The following is a 21,738-nucleotide window of genomic DNA, read 5'->3' as shown; positions in this document are numbered from 1 at the left end:
TTCCGACACACAACATCAAATTTACCAGCTCAACCGTGTTTAAGCGTCTACTTCAGGGCCATCAAGTACAATAACATGGTTGTGCAGCCATCACCACCATCTGTCTCCAGAACTTTCTAGTCTTCTCAAATTGAACCTCTGTCCCCACTGAACGCTCACTCCCCACCCTGCTCCCCTAGCCCCCGGCGCCCACCATCTACTTGCCATGTCTATGAATTTGACTTCTCTAGGGACCTAGAGTGTGAGGTGGCATGTCATTATGGTTTGCCCCATTTGATCTTTTTACTCGTAGTTCCCCATATTAAGTTCTATCCGTTGACCTGCTGTTCCTGACCCTACCCCAACAGATCCACCTAGACTACTTGTGGTTTGATTTGCCATGCTCAAGGAAAGGGGTCTAAATTGCCTACAGGTCCAGACTCCAGAAGAGCCGGGGTGCACAAAAGAATGGGGACATATGTAGCTGGACGCCCACAGCTGTAGCCAAATGTTGCCACGATGGAATTTGAGAATTCGCCGGAACTCATGATTATTTGGATTTGTGTTGTGAAATCTCTTGCTTTATCTCTTAGCAATTAATTTCATAGGTGTTTATCCTTTGTCTCATCCTTTAAGAAAACCTCACATCAACCACTCCAGGAGCCCAAAGGGTTTGAAGGGAAGCTTCCTTTGGAAATCATGTGTTGATTGAACCAGGTGGGAAGGTTTCAGCGCCAGCCACTCTTCCCCCAGTTTATGCTTCTGGATTCAGCTCAAGTGTCACCTCCTTAGAGAATCCTTCCCTGAACCCTCCTGAAAGGAGTCCTCTCCCTGCCAGTCACTTCTCTGTCCCATTACCCTGTTTAAAATTCTTCTAGAATATTCTTCCAAAATATAGTCATTGTTTGTATCTATTTCCCCCTTCTAAAATGTCAGCTCGAGGGCAGACTCTTACTCACTTCTGTTCTTTTACTCACTGCAGTGTCCCACATGCCTAGACCAGGCGCCCAGTAGATGTTGGTTCTGTGAATGAGCATGCGGGAGATTTAGCAAAACCCCAATTCAGGGAAGCGCCCCATAGCCTGTCCTGAGCTCTGGGGAAATGTTCCCTTTTCCAGATCCATCTCCTGGGGAGTGGAGTCCCACCCATGCACAGACCCGGAGGAGCCCAGAGACCAGAGGAAGAAAATGGTCCAGGGGCGCCTGGGTGGCTCAGTTGTTAAGCATCTGCCTTCGGCTCGGGTCATGATCCCAGGGTCCTGGGATCGAGCCCCGCATCGGGCTCCCTGCTTGGCAGGAAGCCTGCTTCTCCCTCTCCCACTCCCCTGCTTGTGTTCCCTCTCTCGCTGTCCCTCTGTCAAATAAATAAATAAAATCTTAAAAAAAAAAAAAAAGAAAAAAAGAAAATGGTCCAGGTTTCGCCAAGCAGTTCATTTAAGAAATTTAATCGATCACAGACATTCAGGCTATAAAAACATTCTGTACAGTGGTTTAAAAAGCGATACCCATCCTCCCAAAGCAACCCACCATATATACAACACAGACACGATTCACCTGAAGAGCTTTGCGCTAATCTTTGTACAAAAAGAAGAGGCGTCTCAGAGACGACGGCCCCCAATGCAGAGCCCCTGGAGGGGTCAGTGATGCAGCAACCAGGGTTTGCAAAAATAAATAGATCTTTGTTTCATATATATATAAGTGAAACATGTTTAACAAATATACAAAGTGCAAACATAACAAAAAAGCTCCCCCCCCCCATGATCTGTACAGGGGACTATTTACATGCTTCGGAAGGAGAAAAGGCTTTCACAGTTTCCTGCAGGGTAGGGCACAGTGTTCGGTGGTCATGCGGTGAGCAATGGGCAGGCCCCGGGCCACGTCAGGCGGGAAGCCACAGAAGGCTGCCTCTTCTCTCTTTGGTCGTAAATGGGACACGGGTGATCGGACAGGAAAGACGTTTTGTTGAAGAAGTCCCATGAAGTGACCCAGCCGGGGGGCCGTCTTACAGGGCTAAAACGCCATGCACATTTTCGGCGGATACCCGTCAACCACAACCATCTTGTTGGGGAAATTAATGGCTCGGGGGCATCTGCACAGAAGCCGAAACACTAGCTGGATAGTCTCATGATGGCAGCTTTGAGGCGCTTGGTGGGGGGAGAGGCCCCGGGATCTCACGTTCATCCACACAGGCTCTCGCCCACCCCGGAGCCCATCCCAACCGGAACAGAAACCAGTGCAAAATAGTAACAACGTCAACGTTACACAAGACACAGCCCTGAACTAAAAAAAAAAAAGTGCACGGGGACCTGGAGGGGGCCGGGGCGGGGGTCCAGACCACCACATCCAACCACAGGATGCTCCTAGAGGTTGGAGGCCGCTGTCTTCACGAATCAGCTAACTGCGTATCTCAGGCACTTAATAAATATTAAGGGCAACCGGTGGCTCAGGTTTCCCTGGGAACCGTGGAGGTTTTGGTGCATGACTGGGGGTCGCTGGGCCCCGCCCCCGGGATGCTGGATTCGACCAGGTCAAGACAGATGCCAGAGTCTTGGCGTCGAGGGAGGGCACAGACCTCGCTTGGGAAGAGGGATAGCAAAGCAAAAGTGAACTCTGGCTGTCTAGCAAGGCAGAGGTGAGCACGTTTACTCCTGAGTTGGGGGGCTCGGGCTAGAGTGGGGGGCGGGTAGAGCAGCTACCCTGGACCTTGCGGGTAGGACCTGTTCTCTCGAGTCCCAAGCCCCTTGCCTTCTCTCCCTCTGGGTCCCTCCAGCAGTCCCTCAGGTGGAAGGAGTGAGCAAGTCCCTGGAGAGGGCAGAAACGCGCCCCTCCCCCACCCCAGCTCATTCGGCCTTCTCTTCTCCACTATTCATAGAGAAAGAAAGAAAAAAAAAATCCCAACCTAAACCCGCTGCGCGTGTGCCATTCGAAGCCCGTTCTGCCTCCCAGACAAATAAATATATAGAACAAAGCTCCGGCAGGACAGGCCAAGCGGCTGCGGCCGCCAACAGTGCTTTGGGTTCACCTCTCTCTTTGCATGAAACGGGAGGGCATCAAGGTCTCAGGAAGGGTTTGGGGCAGGTCAAGCGGCCGGGGAGAAAGTGTTCTTCCTGCCCGTGAGCGGCAGCAGGTTCCGGGGAAGGACAGGACTAGAGGCCGCAACTCACGCCACATCATCCTCCAGGCTGACCATCTGTCTCTGTCAACAGAAAGATAAACGCCGGAAGCGATCAGTCCAACGCTCAGTAAACACGGCCAGAGGCCACAGACGCCTCACGCCCTCCGCGCCCCCCCGCAGCGGGGCTGGCCCCCCTCATAGCTGGCCTGGACCAGCGGTCTCCAGCCTGGTCTCCCGACCTTGGCCCCAGTCTTTCCCCCGCGACAGCCACCGGAGGGCGCCCGTGAGCCCCAAGTCAGGCCAAGCCCAGAACCGTCTCCAGGGCTCCCCACCTTGTTAGAGCAAAGCCAGAATCCTCCCCAGCTGCCTGGTCCCTTCCCTTGGCTCCTCCCTCGACACCCCTCTCCCCCAACTCTCAGCTCCAGCCACACCAGCCTCAGGGCCGATGCCGAGGCTGTGCCTCCAGCTCGGGGAAGGCTGCCCCAGCCTCCTTATCTAAGATCTCCCTCCCAGCCCCCACTGGCTTGCTTCCCCCCCCTTTTCTCGATGCTGTGCATCCCCCACCCTGAGAAGGGCTCTGGAGGATCCCCTGCCTCCTGGGCGGGGCGGGGCGCTCACCGCCGGGTAGGTGTAGCCGTCCTGGCCGCAGCAGATGTGGACCTCGTCCTCCGTGGTCTTCTGGTACACGGGGTTGTCGAAGTTAATGCTGTTGATGCTCTTCAGCCGCCAGTTCTTCCAGAGGAGGAAGGTCCCGAAGCACAAGAGGATGAGCAGTACTGCGGGGGGGGGCGGGAGGGGGGAGAAGGGGGCCTGGTCAGGAGGCCGCCCAGCTCAGCCCCCCAAGTGACGCCACCAGCAGACTCTGGGCCTTTTGACGTATATAGGGGTTTTTTTGTTCCAAATTTGAAGCCATACATACTTGTCCACTGGAGAAAAACCTACCTATGTGTGTAACAAATCTAACTCGAAGCCCACTGTGACTGCCTCGCCCCAGAACGACCCCACTGGGGGTGATGCTTCCAGGTTTCCTCTGTGAGTCACCACACGTGGGGCCTCCTGCCTTTCAGAAATGGGCCTGTTCTCTATCAATGGGGCCAAAATTCTTTTCTTTTGTCCGGGTGCTCTTTGCCTCATTTCTAGTGGGCCTCCGGGGTGGCATTCCCAGACCCTCCACGATCCAGGGGACAGCCAAGCGCTCACCCAGCCCAGGTTTGTAAAAAATTCTGGCCAAGGGGGCGCCAGGGTGGTTCAGTCGGTTAAACGTCTGCCTTCGGCTCAGGTCATGATCCCAGGTCTCCCCAAGCCGAGCTGTCCCTGCTCAGCGGAAAGTCTGCTTCTCCCTCTGCCCCTCCCCCCTGCTCCTTCTCTCTCTCTTGCTCTTTCTCAAATAAATAAATAAAAATAAAAAATTCTGGCGAGGGCCCAGAGGGTGGGAGAGACTCAGGCTCCATTGGGAAGACAAGGGGTGGGTGCCACCTTCGGGCAGTCAGCTGGGAGGTGAGGGTCCCACTGTCATGACGGTCCACGCACAGCCAGACGACCATAAGGCACCAACATGCAGGTCTCCGGAGCAGGCTGGGTGTTGAAGGGACACCTCGAAACGATTTGCTCAGAAAAGGAGTAACGGGTGTGATGCTAACAGAGTTGCGAGTGACAGGGGTGAGGTGGGGCGTAGGGGCGTAGAACTCCCTAAACTCCCCCTGCAAGAGAACCGTTCACCAGGAGGCTTCCCTCAGGGACGCGCACCCCCCGCCCCCAGCTGACACATCAGCGGTCGCTCGGAGGGGTGGGAGGCTTCATCCTCACCTGGGTGCGGCCCCAGGACCCAGAAGTGGGCTTGGCACACAGTAGGCGCTCAACTGTATTTGAGTGAATGAAGCTAGAAAAGGGGCCGCCCCGAGGCTGGGAGCAAAGGTGGACCGGCCCAGCTCGCCGGGCAAGGCGGTCATCTTGCAGGAAGCCGGGACCAGGCGTGGGCCGGGCCGGCAGGCTTACCGATGGGAAGGATGATGTAGAGAGCCCCCCCGCTCCTGGGCCTCTCCTCGTCGCCTCTGCTGGCAGCATCAGCCAGGGCTGCATGAGGGAAAGGACAAAGCGAGGCTCAGATCCACGGTGAGGGCCAGGGGAAACACAGCAGGTGTAGGACAACCGACATACAGAGGGAAACGCCTGATGCTTCCTGGTGTCCTTAAAGGTTCAAGGGCAGGGAACCTGGGTGGCGCAGTTGGTTAAGCGTTGGACGCTTGATTTCGGCTCAGGTCCGGCTCTCAGGGTTGTGAGATCAAGCCCCATATTAGGCTGTACGCTCAGCCCGGAGTCTGCTTGGGATTCTCTCCCTCTCCCTTTGCCCCTCCCCACCACTTGCACACTCTCTTTCTCTCTATAAAATAAATAAATCTTAAAAAAAAAAAAAAGTTCAAAGGAACTTGGAGCATTTCCCGGGTTTGAGAGGCATCACGCTGGGGCCTTATTCTTAGCAGTCAGGGTTATGTGACTCAGAGCAGATTTAAGAGGGTTCCTTAGTCAAGCGTTATGAGGCTCCGGGGAAGAGGACCCCGGTCTTTGAGACAAAAACCTGCAGGTAGAGGGGCGCCTGGGTGGCTCAGTTGGTTAAGCGACTGCCTTCAGCTCAGCTCATGAACCTGGAGTCCCAGGATCGAGTCTCGAATCGGGCTCCCTGCTCGGCAGGGAGTCCACTTCTCCCTCTGACCCTCCCCCCTCCCATGTGTTCTCTCTCTCTCTCTCAAATAAATAAATAAAATCTTTATATTAAAAAAAAAAGCCTGCAGGGACATTCCCAGCAGTTGGTGAGGTCACTGGTGGACTTGTTCGCCCTGGTTGTGCGTCTGATGGAAACGAGACAGGTCTGCGTGGGACAAGAACCACCTGACTCGGTAGCGTTCAGCGATCCCAGGGCCTGGCGTGGACTGCACCACGCTCCACAGTCCTGTACCAGCTGTCCCCAGTTCAGAAATCCTGGGGGGGGACCTCGTTATGGAAGCACGCGTGTGCCCCCGAGCCCTGTGAGGGCCCCATGCAAACCAAAGTTTAAAGTCCTCCAAACAAGCAGACAGGCTGGGAGGACTGAGGAGTCACACCTGGACCACATGGACGCAGGTGAGCAGTGACTGACATCCATCCATCCCGCTGGTGTGTGTGTGTGTGTGTGTGTGTGTGTAGGGAGTTTATACAGACTTTTGTCACATTTGCACATATTTAAGAAAACTTTTTTTTTTTTTTTTAAAGATTTTATTTATTTATCTGAGAGAGAATGGGAGACAGAAAGCATGAGAGGGGGAGGGTCAGAGGGAGAAGCAGACTCCCCGCTGAGCAGGGAGCCCAATGTGGGACTCGATCCCGGGACTCCAGGATCATGACCTGAGCCAAAGGCAGTTGCTTAACCAACTGAGCCACCCAGGCGCCCTAAGAAAACTTCTTAACAAAAATTATCTAAGACAGAAGCAGGGTCCTTGAGAAGTTCTTCCTTTAAAAGGGCTCCTTTGCCCAAAGCGAGAAGCCCTGGGTGGGCCTGTCTGGGAAATGGCTTTTCAACCCGCCCCAAGCAAACAGGTTTCCTGGCCTCCCTCAACCACAGTAGTTCCTGCTTTGCCTTGTTTACGGCTGGACACAGACTTCAGCTACTCTGAGGGGGGAAAAAAATGTCTGAAACTTGCTGATGTGCCCCCCCACCTTTTTTTTCTGGCTAGAAAAATCTATGAGCTCCATTTTTCTGGCCACTCAAATTCCAGGGCAGGCGCCCTCTGGTGGGCAAAGAGATAAATGGCGGTCTTCCATGAAGCCAGTGAGAGCCGGGCATTAGCCCCAAGCACAGAACTTAAAGCCTGGGCCGTCTGGGTGGCTCAGTTGTTAAATCTGCCTTCAGCTCAGGTTCATGATCCCAGGGTCCTGGGATCGAGCCCCACATCGGGCTCCCTGCTCAGCAGGAAGCCTGCTTCTCCCTCTCCCACTCCCCCTGCTTGTGTTCCCTCTCTCGCTGTGTCTCTCTCTGTCAAATAAATAAATAAAATCATGAAAAAAAAAGAACTTAAAGCCTGACCCCCGCCCCTCCCCCTTGCCAAAAAAAACCCCCCAAAACAAAAAACACTTAGTAATTGAGTAATATTTGAATGTGTTATTTTTTAAGAAATAAAAATGAAGGCCAATACCCCATGATAACAAAGTGTCAGATTTTTAGGAAGACGGGCTCTAACTACATTTGCCTGACCCGGCCTCACTGGGACCCTGGCTCTGATCAAATTATATTTACAAGACCAGGTGTTCGGCCCATGGCCCATAGCTTGGTGGTTTGATTTTTGAAAACAACAATGCAGTAAAATACGATTTAAGTCCTGGGTTTTTGGTGCCCCCTCCGATGCTGCCCTGAGCAGCGCCTCACCTGCCTCACCCCAGCCCTGGCCCTGCTGGGCAGACACCTGAAAGCAGGTCATTGAATGGGCCCTGATAACATTTCAGGCTCCCGGGCCTCTGGTCGGGGAGGACTCTGGGGTAAGCCGCCGCCACGCATTCCAGCCCTCCGCACACCTGGGGCCACGTAATCCCCACTACTACCAGGAGGTGGGCGGGCATGCTTATTAATCCCATTTTATAGGTAGGGAAGCGGAAGCTTCCAAGATGCACAGGCCACGTCAGAAAGAGTGCAGGGGCAAAGACTAAACCCACTGGATCCCTTCCCCAAGATTCTCTTGGCCCCTGAAGGGGCCTGTCTAGAGGCTTGAGCTATAAACCAGGGGCCAGGGTAGCCCCCGCTTTTACCGTGGTGGGACATCGTCACCATCTCAGCCGTGGTGAACTCAGGGCTGGCCACGGACCACGGGCTGGCTGTGGAGCGGACCGTCGTCGGCCTGACCGGGACCGTGGAGGTACCCAGGGTGGTCGTTGGAGGTTCAGTCCCTGAAAGAAGAAGCATTTCCTGAGTGTCCCGCTGGTAAGTAGCACATGCCATTGGCCACAAAGAAATGACTGAAAACGGGCACCTGGGTGGCTCAGTTGGTAAGCATCTGCTTTTGGCTCAGGTCATGATCCCAGGGTCCTAGGATCTAGCCCTGTGCTGGGCTCCCTGTTCAGCGGTGAGTCTGCTTCTCCCTCTCCCTCTGCCCCTCCCCCTGCTCATGCTCTCTCTCTAATAAATAAATAAAATCTTAAAAAAAAAAAACTGAAAATAATTGAAAAACACGAATGTCTATGTTGTTGTTATTTGTTGTAGTTCGAAAGGGAGATTCACAAGTATTCCAGACACACTGGCCCCAAACTGAGACTTTCTCTGAGGATGAGAAAAGTCGAACAGGGGGCTATCTCCTCACTCGATGCCCATGTCTAAAATCAGTCACCTCCCAAAGGGGCTGGAAGAGAGTGAACCAGACATCAAAGGTGAAGAGCGTCTGTCTAAAAGCCTGGCACAGAGCTCATGGGTCCCACATGACAAAGGCAAACTACGGTTACCCCCTACGATGGCCTCCTGGAGACTCAGGCTCCCATTTGACAGATGAGCAAAGACAAGATCGGGAAGGTCAAGTTGCAGGACTAAGCCACAAGGGTGGCAGAAGCAGGATGCATGCCCGGGCAGGCTGGTGCCCTACCTGTGAGGCAGTTCCTCATGTCCTTGGCCAGCAGCATGCCATCAGGGCAGGCACAGGTGAACTTGGGCGAGTGGGGATTGATCTGCGGGGCCGGGAGACACAGGTATTGGCAGCCACCATTGCGGAGGGCGGTCCTCTCACACCAGTTCACCCCTGATGGGGAAGAGGCAGGAGGTTAGGGGAAGAACAATGCTAGAAAATTCCAGAACACCAGCAGGGAAGTGGAAGGGGGGAGGCGGTCACCCCATCTTTACCTCTTGGTTGTGTGAGGTTGTGAAAAAGGACAATGTCTTCCGGGGACAACAGGTTTTCTGCCACCAAATTAATGTCTGAGCCCGTGAGGCGGTTGGCACTGAAAATGGCTTCGTTGATGATGTCCGTCCAAAATATTTTATCCTATATGAGCAATTAAAGAAGACAGCCGATCCCATTAGTCAAGGGCATAGGACACCCGAATTTCTGGGAGAAAGTGGTACTGGGTGGTACGAGCCTCATTTCTTCTTTTTTTTTTTCTTTTTTAAAAAATGTTTAGGGGCGCCTGGGTGGCTCAGCCGTTTAGCGTCTGCCTTCGGCTCAGGTCATGATCCCAGGGTCCTGGGATCGAGTCCCGCATCGGGTTCCTTGCTCGGCAGGGAAGCCTGCTTCTCCCTCTCCCACTCCCCCTGCTTGTGTTCCCTCTCTCACTGTCTCTCTCTGTCAAAAAATAAAAAAATAAAAATCTTTAAAAAAATAAATAAATAAAAATAAAAAATGTTTAATTGTGTAAGATATACACAACCTAAAATCGACCATCCTAATCCTTTTTAAGTGTGTTCTGTGGCATTAGGTACATTCACGTTGGTGTGCAACCATCACCACCATCCATGTCCAGAACTTTCTATCTCCCCAAACTGAGACTCTGTCCCCGGGAAACACGGACTCCCCACCCCCCACCATCTACTTCCTGTCTCTGTGGACGGGACTCCTCTAGGGACCTCACAGAAGTGGGATCAGAGAGGATTTGTCCTCTTGTGTCTGGCTTAATTGCCCCCAGCTCCCTCCATGTTCTAGTGCGTGTTAGAAATTCCTCCCTGTTTCCTGAATCACATTCCACTGTACAGATACACATTTTGTTTAGCCCTTCATCTCTGACGGACACCAGCTTGCTTCCACCACTCGGCTACTGTGACTCACGCCCGTCAAACAAGGGTGCACGAATATAACAACGTTTCCTCAGAGCAGGTTTCCCCGCAGTGGTTGGCCCCCTTTTCTCTCTGTAGGGCGGTGAGCAGCCTCCCGGGCCTCTGCCCACTAGGTACCAGGAGTAACCTCCTCCCCTCCAAGTGCAACAACCAAAAAGTCTCCAGAAAGTGCCAAATGTCCCCTGGGCCCCGAGATGGCCTCCAAGTGAGAACCGCTGCTTTAAGACTCTTCGGGTGAGTAGGGGGCGCCTGGCTGGCTCAGTCGGCGGAGCTGCGACTCCTGATCTCAGAGTCGTGAGTCTGAGCCCCACGGTGGGGGCAGAGTTTACTTAAAAATAAATAAATAAAAAAACAAACCAACAAAAACACCCCTTTTGAGGAGAAGAAAATGGAAATCACTTCTGTTTTCTAAGTTGGTCCTGGCTTGACCGAGCCCGATGACATGGGCTGACCCATCAGCGCGAGCACCAAGGCCTCGCTCTGCACCCGGCGCTGGGATGTGAATTCCCTCAAGCACTACCTCGAAGATGGCCAAGGAGAAGGGGTGTGCCAGGTTTTTCTTGTCCTCCAAAACGGTCTTCCGGTTCCCGCCGTTGACGTCAATGCTGGAGATGGAGTGGAGCTTGGAGTCGACCCAGTAGAGGCGGCCGCCGGAAAGATCTAGAACCCACAGGTGGATAAGGAAGAGATCACATGCCGATGCCAAAGGGGCCTGGGCCTGGCCACTCCACTCGTCCCCGGGGAAGGCACCCCCTGCCCAAGGAGCCGGCGGACAGGTGCCCCGAAAAGCAGCCCCAGCGGGCCACCTCCCTGTGTGAGCCCAAACCCCACACTGGCACGGTTTAGCGGCAGGTTATAAAAACCTCAGGAAGCTGCATGTGCTTATTCAGGTGCGGCCTGGCCACTGCCCCCTCTCCTCCAGACGGTGCCTGACCCCAGGGACCCAGGTCCCAAGGACGTACCCAGGGTGATGCCGTTGGGCCACTGGATGTCTTCCGTCACGAGCGAGTAAACGTCGACACCGTTCAGACCCCCCTTCTTGATCTCGGCGGGGGTTCCCCAATCCGTCCAGTACATGAAACTGGTGGGAGAGCAGCAAGGACAGCAGGGTGTCAGTGGGGGAGGCTCCCAGCTGAAGCAGCCAGGCCAGGAAATGTTAAGGCATCCCCCCAAAAGAGACCTCTCATTGGTTTCTTCTGCTACCCTAGTGCTTGCAACCTGGTGAGGCCTGGCAGGATTTTAGAAACTTCGAGAACAAAGGGAGATTTTGATTCCAACGTCTGGACGGGGGCCCTTAATTTGCACCCTTGACAGTGCTTTCTGAAGGCTTTTATACATTTTTTATTTTGTAAGGTTTTGTTTTTTTGTTTTTGTTTTGTTTTTGCTTTAAAAATATTTTTTTAGGGGCGCCTGGGTGGCTCAGCCGGTTAAGCGTCTGTCTTCGGCTCAGGTCATGATCTCAGGGTCCTGGGATCAAGCCCAGAGTCGGGCTCCCTGCTTGGCGGGGAGTCTGCTTCTCCCTCTCCCTCTTTCTCAAATAAATAAATAAAATCTTAAAAAAAATAAAATGTTTTTTTAATTGTAGTAAAACATACAAAACATAAAAGTTACCATCTTAACCATTGTTAAGTGTCCAGTTCGGTGAAGTTAAGTACACATACAATGTCATGCCACCATCACCACCATCCATCTCCAGAACGTTTCTATCACTCCAGACTGGAACTGTGACCCCATGAAACACCAACTCCTCATCCGCCTCCCCCGACCCCTGGCTCCCACCACTCGGCTCACTATCTCCATGAATGGGACTCCTCTAGGGATCTCACATAAGTGCGATCATATAGCATTTGTCCTTTTGTGCCTGGCTTCTTGCATTTCGCATAATGGCCTCAAGGTTCATCCACATTGCAGCAGGTGTCCGAATGTCCTTCCTTTTTAAGACTGAGTACAATTCTGCTGTGTGGATGGACCACATTTGGTTTATCCTTCAGCCATCGAGGGACACTCGGGCTGCTTCCGTACCCCGGCCGCTGTGAACACGGGGCCGCAAACACCTGTTTGCATCCCTGTGTTCACTGCTTTTGGATCTATACTTAGACGTGGATCTCCGACGGCTTTTAAGCCTCTGAAGAGATGCTCAAACTAACTCACAAGTAGCCACATACAAATACACTGAAATAGCCCCTCCCCATCGTGACTGGCAAAATGAAAAACTTGCTGTTGACCGTGAGCGAGATGGGTGCTCAGGTGCGCTCGGAGGCTCGGTCTTATAATGCAGGTTTTCTTTTTTTTTTTTTTAAGATTTTATTTATTTATTCATGAGAGACAGGGAGAGAGAGAGAGAGGCAAAGGCAGAGGGAGAAGCAGGCTCCCTGCTGAGCAGGGAACCCGATGCGGGACTCGATCCCAAGACCTTGGGATCATGACCTGAGCCGAAGGCAGATGCTTAACATCTGAGCCACCCAGGCGCCCCATAATGCAGGTTTTCAACGGCAATTTGATGCTCTGGCCACGCACGTACCCTCGGACCAACTTCTAGAATATAATCCAGCTTCTAGAATGAGGAATCTAGAATTGACAATCCTGCAGAGAAACTGCAATGACTCACCTTCAAAGATATTCAGAGGTATTTGCAGCCTCTTTGTGTGAGGTAGGGGGGAAAAACTAAATTTCCATGGACCAGATACAAAGTAATCATGGCTCATCTAGTCAACAGGGAATGAGCCCCATATGCCAAATGACAGAGCCAAGTGGAGAACAGAGTCCAAGAGGGCAATCCTACGCTACTACCTGGGGGGAAATGAAACACAACAATAGACCACACACACACACACACCATGACTTGTATCTCAGGGTTTATTTCTAGGAGCCTCTCTCTTTCCTGGCAGCTGGGGGGCTAAATTTATTCAACCGAGTGTCCCTCTACCAAATGAGAACGTTTGTGGGCCCAGGCCCACCTTCAACTCAGGGTCTGTCCCGTGTGAGTCATGCTCATCTCAAAAGTTCCCTTTTGGGGTGCATGGGCGGCTCGGGTTAAGCGTCCGCCTTCGGTTCAGGTCATGATCCCTCGGTCCTGGGATCACACAGCAGAGAGCCTGCTTCTCCCTCTCCCTCTGCTTCTCCCCTCCCCTCGTGCTCTCAATCTCTCTCTCTCTCTCAAATAAATAAAATCTTAAAAAAATAAAAAATTCCCTTTCCTCCTGATGATTGCCACCAGGACAGCTGCCCATCCCGAGATTGCCACCGTCCCTCCAGAATTGTGAAATTCCACGGGCAGATATGGTGTAATGGGTTTGGACATGGGGCGGGGAGATGCCTTCCGTCAGGGGACACAGGTCCCTGTGGGCCCCGGAGCTGCTGAGTCAGCCGTGAGCCCTGCAAACACCCTCCTGGGGGCTCAGCAGGGTGGCGACCTTTACCCCCTGTGGCCTCCTCCCTGAAACTACTGTTGGATCTGAGCGTTTTTTACTTTCACCAATCCTATCCTGGCACAGGATTCTCTGCTATGAAATACTAAATCAGAATTTAAATAAGTATTCATTTCTAAGACCAATTTAAATTCATATTTTAATTTCTGGTTTTGGTTTTCTGTTTTTTTGTTTTGTTTTGTTTTGTTTTAAGTAGACTCCACGCCCAGCACGAAGCCCAACACAGGGCTTGAACTCACCACCCTGAGATCAGGACCTGAGTGGAGATCAAGAATCAGATGCTTAACGGATTGAGCCACCCAGGTGCCTGATTTTGGGTTCTTATCCTGAGCGCACAACTTTTCTGGGTCCGCTTCCATCTCAGCAGACATCAAGAGGGACCAACCCCTGGCTCCCAAAGGGTGGGCGGGGAAGGACCACCGTTCCAGGTCCTGTTCTTTCCTGACAGCAAGGGCCTCTGTGGTTGGGGACAGCCCCGTGCCCACGGAGGCCAGTCCAGCTCAGGCACACGCCTTCCCCCCATCTGAGTCCTAACCAGTTCTAGAACCCCGCCTCTGCTCTTCGTTCCCTCTGTACCCCTCAGCTACGGGAATACCCACCCGTGAACAGGATCCACCACGATGGCACGCGGCTTGGAGCCCTTCTCCTTGAAGAGCGTCTTTCTCTTCACTCCCTTGGTGTCAGCCACGGAAACGGTGGCCAGGATGGAGTCTGTCCAGTATATGTTGCTGTGGACCCAGTCCACTGCCAGCCCATCGGGGGCCTGGAGGTCCTCGCTGATGATGGTGTCATAGGAAGAGAAGCTGGGGGCTCTGTCGATTTGGGTACTGTCGGGGGGCAGAGGGAGAGGCGGAGGAGAGCGTCAGTGTGAGGGGCCTATTTCACCCAGGGTCGGGGCTGGGAGCGGCTCCAAGACTCACCTGTAGATCTTCCTTTGGGACAGGTCAGACCAGTAGATTCTGTTGCTGGCCACTTCTGTGTCTAGGGCAACGACATTCTTCAAGTTCGGGATGAGGCTGGTGTATTCGCTGCGGTCCAGGGTCATCTTCCTCACCTCGTGGCGGTTGGTGAAAAAGAGGTAGGCGATGTTGCCTGGGAATGCAGGAAGGCTGCTCAGGGGAGCAGAAGGGACCCCCGACTCCTGCTTGTCACCCTCTGGGGTCAGGCTGAACCAGAGGAGGCACTCGGGTTGGGGTGTATTAACCATGTGGTTCTGATGCTCTGACATCCTGGCCCTTGTAGAGACTGAAGGGACAGCCCCTCCCAGGGCCGGCCCTCTCCCTCCGCCTCCTGACCGACCCTGGTGCTTCCCCAGGGTGACCCCCCAGCTGCCACGCCCCCTCCTCTGGGGAACTGTAACAACTGATCTTCTCAATGGTGGTCGTCTCCTGCCGGGTCGGCCCCACCATACTTGAATGGTAATAAAACCTACATTAATAATAAAACCTGGGGACGCCTGGGTGGCTCAGTCAGTTAAGCATCTGCCTTCAGCTCAGGTCATGATCCCAGGGTCCTGGGATCGAGCCCCGCATCAGGCTCCCTGCTCAGCAGGGAGTCTACTTCTCCCTCTGCTACTCCACCTGCTTGTGCTCTCGCTCTCTATCAAATAAATAAATAAAATCTTTAAAAAAAAAAAAAAATCTACACTGGGGGCCCAGCATTTTCCGTTTTGGAACATAAAGATGAAGAAACGTTAGCGGCTCAGGAATACAGAGCGATTCCTTAGGGCAGGAAATTCTGAGTGCTTTTCATATTATGTTTTCCCTCATTGATCCTCACACTCCTATGAGGCCAGGGCTGTTGTCAAACTCCCGTTACATATAAGGGGACTGAAGCTCAGAGAGGGGAAGTGACGAGCCCAAGGTCACACCAGCTGGCAGAGCCGGGATTCAAACCCAGGCCGCCCCGACTCTGGGGGCTGTGCTGTGACCACGACACCAGTATTCACCGACAGTCTGACCGTGTGTACAACTGACCTCACTCAGAACAGCCCTTCCCACGACACCACCCGCTGCCCTGGGAAGGGGTCTGTTTAGACACCGGCCCGGAGAGATCAGAACAAAAGTGAAACCTCAAACCCTGGGGTGGTTTCGTGAACTCAGTCCCTGGTTTTCCCCAGAACAGGGAACACATGGAGGTGTGACAGAGGGTGGCCAAGGAACCATCACAAAAGGGATGACAACAGGGGAGGGAAACAGAAGACGATCTAAAATATTTCTGCACACTTGTTCCTCACCGGAATCACACTGGAGGGTGGAATAGGACACAAAGCAAAGGGAGTCTGGCCCACCGGTCAACTCCCCAAGGACGGCTACGCCTCCAAACCCATGGGATCTCTTCATTTCGGGGCTTCTGAGAATCAATGCCTGGCTGCCGTGCTCATCTTCAGTTTAGGTAGAAAAGAAACACAACTATTCCTGCGGTTTGGTTTTCTTATGAGCGATTGATTATACCTTGGTCTCTCTTAAGTGAATTTTTGCTTTTTGGGGATAGGTTCCTCTAAGTGAATAAGAACAGCTGGTGGGTGTGCGGGCCCTTCAGGCCGCAGCTTTTCAACCTCTTGTCCCCTGAAGCCACTGGGGAGGGCTGGGGGCTGCAAGCTGGATCTCCTGCAATTGACCTGTGTCTGCAGGGAAACAGGACACGTGGGGGCAGCCTCCTGGCAAGTTCCCGACAGGGCTGCTCATGCATCTGCCAGAGGTCTCCCGAGGACAGAGTCGGCCCCACCCAGCGGTCTTTGGAGTGGATGCAAAGTTCACATGATGAGACTCCCCGCTGCACCTGCTCTTGGCGCTGGCCCCGCCCCCACCAGCCCCGCCCCGCGCTCACCCACAGCCTTGCAGGCCTTGGTGTGGGGGTCCAGCTGGAAGCCCTCCTCACAGTCACACTTGTAGCTGCCCTCGAGGTTCACGCACAGCTGGCTGCACACGTCGGGATCCTGACACTCGTCGATATCTGTAAGTCGGGACACAGAAAGGGATTTGGGGCTTCTTCCTCATGGGGTGCAGAAAGGGATTTGGAGTGCCTTCCAGTGGCAAATGGGGACAGCCCAAGCCCTCTGGGGACAACCCCTAGAGCCAGGGTCTTGGTGACCAGCAGGTTCAGAAATAAAAACACAGAAACAGCTAAGCATCGTCTCCAACAATGACCCTGACCTCACCATTCACCCCAGGGGTGCAGCTCACAGGGCGAAGCTGCGTCAGCCAAGATTTCTTTCTTAAGAAATCTTTCTTTCTTTCTCTCTTTCTCTCTTTCTTTCTCTCTTTCTCTCTCTCTCTCTCTCTCTCTTTCTCTCTTTCTTATTAATCCCCAAAGGCAAGAACCGAGCGCTCCTCAAGGGCCAGGCCTGCGCTGGATGTCCCGTGCATCTGGCACCTCATTAAATCCTCCTAACAGGCCTGTGAGGTCAGCACGGCTTACACGCCCACTTAACAGATGGGGAAACTGAGGCACCAAGGCTTTGGCCACCCCATGAGGAGAAAGGGCCGAGGAGGCTGGGAGCCCAGGCTGCTGGGGAATCACCTTCGCATCTTCGCTGGTCCACCAGCCGGAAGCCCTCGGGGCACAAGCACTCGTAGCCCATCTTGAGGTCATTGCAGATGTGGGAGCAGCCACCCTTGTTGTCCAGACACTCGTTGGCCCCTGTGCCGGGTGCAGAGGTCGGGGGGCGGTGGGGAGAGAGCAGAGACAGGTCACACTCAGGTCGTCGGCACCCCTGCACCATTTCATCATCACCCTTATCATGATTGCCACAACGACTCGGGGACGTGAACTACCATGTCCCCTAAGAGGACTTAACATGACCCCTGTCATGTGTGGCGCCAGGAGGGAACCTGGAGGACATTCCACTGAATGAACTAGGCAGGGCATAGAGGGACAAATACTGCAGGATTCACTCGTAGGTCGTTCTCAGTGGAGTCAAAATCAGAGACAGGAAGTAGGGCTGGGGGAGGGGATGGGGAGTCGGCGTTTCATGGGGCAGAGGTTCAGTTTGGGAAGATGAGAAAGTTCTGGAGACGGACGGTGGAGATGGTTGTACGACCATGTGAGTCTGCTTAGTGCCTCTGGACTGGACACTTAAAAATGGTTAAGATGGTAAGTTCTACATTATTAGTTCTTTTTTGTAAGACCCATTTCAAAATGTTCTTGATTATAAAAACTAAAACACCATGTTCCACAGTTGCATGTACTAACTCCCAACAACCATACAGGTAGCTGAACTACAGCTGTGGAAACTGAGGCACGGCCAAGCTCCACGACTTGCCCAAGATCGCCGTGCTGGACCAGACCCAGGGCGCTCGGCACCAGCATGACTGCCCTGGCTCTCTTTACAGGGCTCCGGCCCATGCCAGCCTACCCTCTGTTCCTGCGTGGCCCCAAAGCTCAGAATGCTTTTTACGTTTTTAAATAGTTGAAAAGAAAAATAAGAATCAAAAGAAAAATAGTATTTTGTGCCACATGAAAGGTTCAAATATCAGTGTCCACAATTAGGTTTGCTTGGAGCCCGGCCACACACGTTCATGTACGCATGTGCATTCGTACGCGGTCTTCCTGCTGTAATTTAGGTCCTGTTGACCAGCTGTGACGGACCATACAGCTGTCAAGTCCAAAATATTTACATGGCCACAGATCACAGAGCACTGCTGAAACTTTATAAGCATCGCAACAGCCAATCCCCAGCAGCCCTAGGATGTTGAACCCTTACTGTCCCATCCTACAGATGTGAACACTGAGGCTAGGGAAGCAAAGCTGCTTCTCCCCTAGGACCCCCATCTCTGTGTTGCTGCAGAGCTAAAGCACCCACGGGCACAGGTGGGCAGGAGACTTGCAGCCCCATAGCATATCCACATCTGGGTCCCAGCCCCAGCTCTCCCTAAGTCTGAGAGCTGCCAGCACCCTGGGGGGCTCACCGCACTCCTTGAGGGGCTCGTCCGACCAGTCCCGACAGTCCCTGACCGAGTTGCACACTTTGTCCAGCGTGATACATTCGCCGCTGTGGCACTTGAACTTGTCGGGCCCGTCGCACAGCGTTACTAGGAGCCAAAGAGGAGGGTCAGGTGCTTCGGAGAAGCAAGAGCCCACTTACTACTCTTTACTCATAGAATAGGTCATTTACACAAGATGATAAGCAAATGTATTGATAAATAAAACATAACAACGTACTTAATATCATGGAAATAAACACTGAAAAATGGTAAAGATGGTAATTATTTTGTTATGTGTCGTTTTTTTTTTTGTTTGGTTTGGTTTTTGTGTGTGTTATGTGTCGTTTACCACAACTGTCAAAAAGTGCATTATCAGAATTTAACTTCTTGTTCAAAAAAGTTTGTTTTGGGGGCGCCTGGGCGGCTCAGTCGGTTAAATGTCTGAACTCTGGATTTCGGCTCGGGTCATGATCTCGGGGTCGTGAGATCGAGCCCCCCATCGGGCTCTGTGCTGGGTGTGGAGCTTGCTTAAGATTCCCTATCTCGGGGCGCCTGGGTGGCTCAGTCGTTAAGCGTCTGCCTTCGGCTCAGGTCATGATCCCAGGGTCCTGGGATCAAGCCCCACATCGGGCTCCCTGCTCGGCGGGAAGCCTGCTTCTCCCTCTCCCACTCCCCCTGCTTGTGTTCCCTCTCTCGCTGTGTCTCTATCTGTCAAATAAATAAATAAAATCTTTAAAAAAAAAAAAAAAGATTCTCTATCTCCCTCTCCCTCCTCCCCCCCATACACTCTCTAAAAATAAATAAATAAAATCTTTAAGAATAGGGGAGCCTGGGTGGCTCAGGTCATGATCCCAGGGTCCTGGGATCGAGTCCCGCATCGGGCTCCCTGTTCAGCAGGGGGCCTGCTTCTCCCTCTCCCCCCGCTCATGCTCTCTCTCTCGCTCTCTCTCTCAAATAAATAAAATCTTAAAAAAAAAAAATCTTTAATAAAAAATAAAAAAATAAAAGTCGTATCCTTATGTTCCACGATTTTAACACAATTAAAACAATTTTAAAAATGAATTCTGCTGATAAACAATTGGGTTGCTTCTAGGGTTTCGCCGTTAGGCCAGTGCTGCTCCACACGTTCTGGAGCCCGTCTCCCGGTTACAGGTGCGAGTTTCTCCTGGCGTCATTCCCAGGAGTGGAAGTGTCACACCGTAAGCCCAGGAGAGTGCTTTACACGGAGTCGTACCACATGCGTTACCCAAAGCTCGAAGACACGAGCCCCGTGCACTTTGGCCTCATCAAATGTCACAGTCCTGAAACAGAGGCTTCCATGACGCACGCTGGTCAGATAAATGGAAGGGAGGTTGAGGGAGGGCAAGTAACTGGCCTGAGGACACACAGCGGGCGCGGGGCCACCCCGAGAGGAGCTCACCGTTGACGCAGCCGAGCTCGTCGCTCCTGTCCTTACAGTCATACTCTCTGTTGCACTGCCGGCTGCCATGGATGCAGGTCCCGTCCAAGCACTGGAACTCATCAGGCCGGCACGTGGCCACCGCTGGGAAAGACAGGGCACATGTTGGTTTTTCTCAAGGAACAGCGAAGCAAAACCAAACTACCACCTTTGAAGCAGCAATTTCCTGGCTGCCTCGGGCATCAGGGACAGCACGTAACAGGGAAGACTCTAGAGGTGAAAAGAACATGCCCTACCACCTCCACAAGCAGGAGACAGTGGCTCATCCATTTTACCTGCTTCCCACCTGGGGAAAAACTCCCCAGGTACACCTGTCTTCACATTCTAAATTTTAACCAATGTAGTCCTTTTTTTTTTTTTTTTTTAAAGGTAGGGGGAGGGCAGAGGGAGAGGGAGAGAGAATCTTAAGCAGGCTCTACGCCCAGCACAGAGCCCCACGTGGGGCTCGATCTCATAACCCTGAGATCATGACCTGAGCCGAAACCAAGAGTCTGACGCTTAACCGACCGAGCCACCCAGGCACCCCCCTAACCAATATAGTTTTAGCTTTTCTTTCATGGCAGTAAGTACTTTTTTCCTCAATGAAGACTAATCCCAGAAAATTTTATTACTAAAGTCACAGAGCAACGTTTGGAAAATAAGAAAGTGTGAGGGGGGAAGCACCCCTAACACAACCACTGAGTTTTCCTGGAGTTCTCCCCAACCTTTCCACATATGCATTTTTGAGAACACAAATTTTTTTTTTTTTTTAAGATTTTCAGTCATCTCTACACCCAATGTGGGGCTTGAACTCACAACCCTGAGATCAAGAGTCACACGCTCTACGGATGGAGCCAGTCAGGTGCCCCGAGAACACATAATTTGCCAAAAACCTGCCAGAGCCAATAGGCTGCCCTCAGCGGAAAAGCAATGGTGTGTTCCCAATCTAGGCCAAAGTGGGACAAATTCGATCAGTACCACTGCGTACAACACAGTCGAACGCTGTGAAGCAGGACAAATGTTTATGAGATGACACTGTGGAAGAAAAAAGATGAATTTTTTATTTTCACAGGTGTGTGTCCTCCGGTTACTCAGCCTTTCTGGGCCTCAGTTTCCCCATCTGTAAAGGGTGGAGGAAGCCTGCTCAAGTTATGAGAATTCAGGGAGTTTGTGTTGAGTTTTAGTACACATTGTATACAAAATCATCCATTATTTTAAAATGTGACTTTTAGGGGCGCCTGGCGGGCTCAGTCGGAAGAGCGTGAAACTCTTGATCTCGGGGTTGTGAGTTCGAGCCCCACGCTGGGTGTAGAGATTACTAAATAAAAATACATAAACTTAAAAAAAAAGTCACTTTTTTTTTTTTTTAAAGTGACTCTTAAAAAGTCTAATTCCAGCTACACTGAGATTACAATTCTAGGAAAACAGTGCACGAGGGCAAAGGTACCAAAGAAACAGGGACACGAAAACATGTTCTAAATTCACAGGAGCTCTGCATCGTAGCTTTGAGGTATCGGCCCCCCGTTCAGGAAGCACTGACGCGAGGCCAGGGTCTGGGTGGCACAATCCTCTATCTGCTCGGCCTCCAACACAGGAGCCACTCACCACCTGTGGCTATTTAACTTTCAATTCACAAAAGTGAAATAAAACAAAACAGGGCGCCTGGGTGGCTCAGTCGTTAAGCGTCTGCCTTCGGCTCAGGTCATGATCCCAGGGTCCTGGGATCGAGCCCCACATCGGGCTCCCTGCTCTGCGGGAAGCCTGCTTCTCCCTCTCCCACTCCCCCTGCTTGTGTTCCCTCTCTCGCTGTGTCTCTCTCTGTCAAATAAATAAATAAAATCTTTAAAAAAAAAAAAAAAAAAAGAAATAAAACAAAACAGTCCCTTCCTTGCTTGCACGAGCTCCCCTGGGTAGCAGCTACCGCACTGGGCAGTGCTGACGTGGGAGGTCTCCACCGCCCCTGGAAAGTTCGAGGGGTGGTGCTGGACTCCAGTCGAAAGTCTGCAAAGGCCAATGCTCTTGCCCCATTCCATGGGGGAAGAGAACACAAGGCAGTGAGGTTGAGTCCTTGGCCA

The 21,738-nt window shown here is 52.4% G+C and overlaps 1 protein-coding gene across 1 annotated transcript in view; it reads right to left on the bottom strand.

The window, feature by feature from the left end:
• Nucleotides 1-1,397: 1,397 nt before the first annotated feature.
• The window catches only part of LDLR (low density lipoprotein receptor), a 33,557-nt gene continuing 13,216 nt past the window's right edge, over nt 1,398-21,738 (bottom strand). The window contains exons 5-18 of the mRNA XM_032396147.1: nt 19,646-19,768; nt 18,211-18,333; nt 16,823-16,942; nt 16,130-16,255; nt 14,221-14,392; nt 13,900-14,127; nt 10,835-10,953; nt 10,393-10,532; nt 8,946-9,087; nt 8,692-8,844; nt 7,868-8,005; nt 5,090-5,167; nt 3,713-3,870; nt 1,398-3,175 (exon numbers count right to left, since the gene is read on the bottom strand). Of these exons, the coding sequence (XP_032252038.1) occupies nt 3,140-3,175; nt 3,713-3,870; nt 5,090-5,167; nt 7,868-8,005; nt 8,692-8,844; nt 8,946-9,087; nt 10,393-10,532; nt 10,835-10,953; nt 13,900-14,127; nt 14,221-14,392; nt 16,130-16,255; nt 16,823-16,942; nt 18,211-18,333; nt 19,646-19,768 (1,856 nt within the window). The 3' untranslated portion in view covers nt 1,398-3,139. The remainder of the gene's footprint in view (nt 3,176-3,712; nt 3,871-5,089; nt 5,168-7,867; nt 8,006-8,691; nt 8,845-8,945; nt 9,088-10,392; nt 10,533-10,834; nt 10,954-13,899; nt 14,128-14,220; nt 14,393-16,129; nt 16,256-16,822; nt 16,943-18,210; nt 18,334-19,645; nt 19,769-21,738) is intronic.

This window comes from Phoca vitulina, unplaced genomic scaffold (genome assembly GCF_004348235.1).
Source record: "Phoca vitulina isolate PV1807 unplaced genomic scaffold, GSC_HSeal_1.0 scaffold89, whole genome shotgun sequence".
NCBI classification, from domain to species: domain Eukaryota; kingdom Metazoa; phylum Chordata; class Mammalia; order Carnivora; family Phocidae; genus Phoca; species Phoca vitulina.
This window is presented reverse-complemented; position numbering and strand designations above follow the sequence as displayed.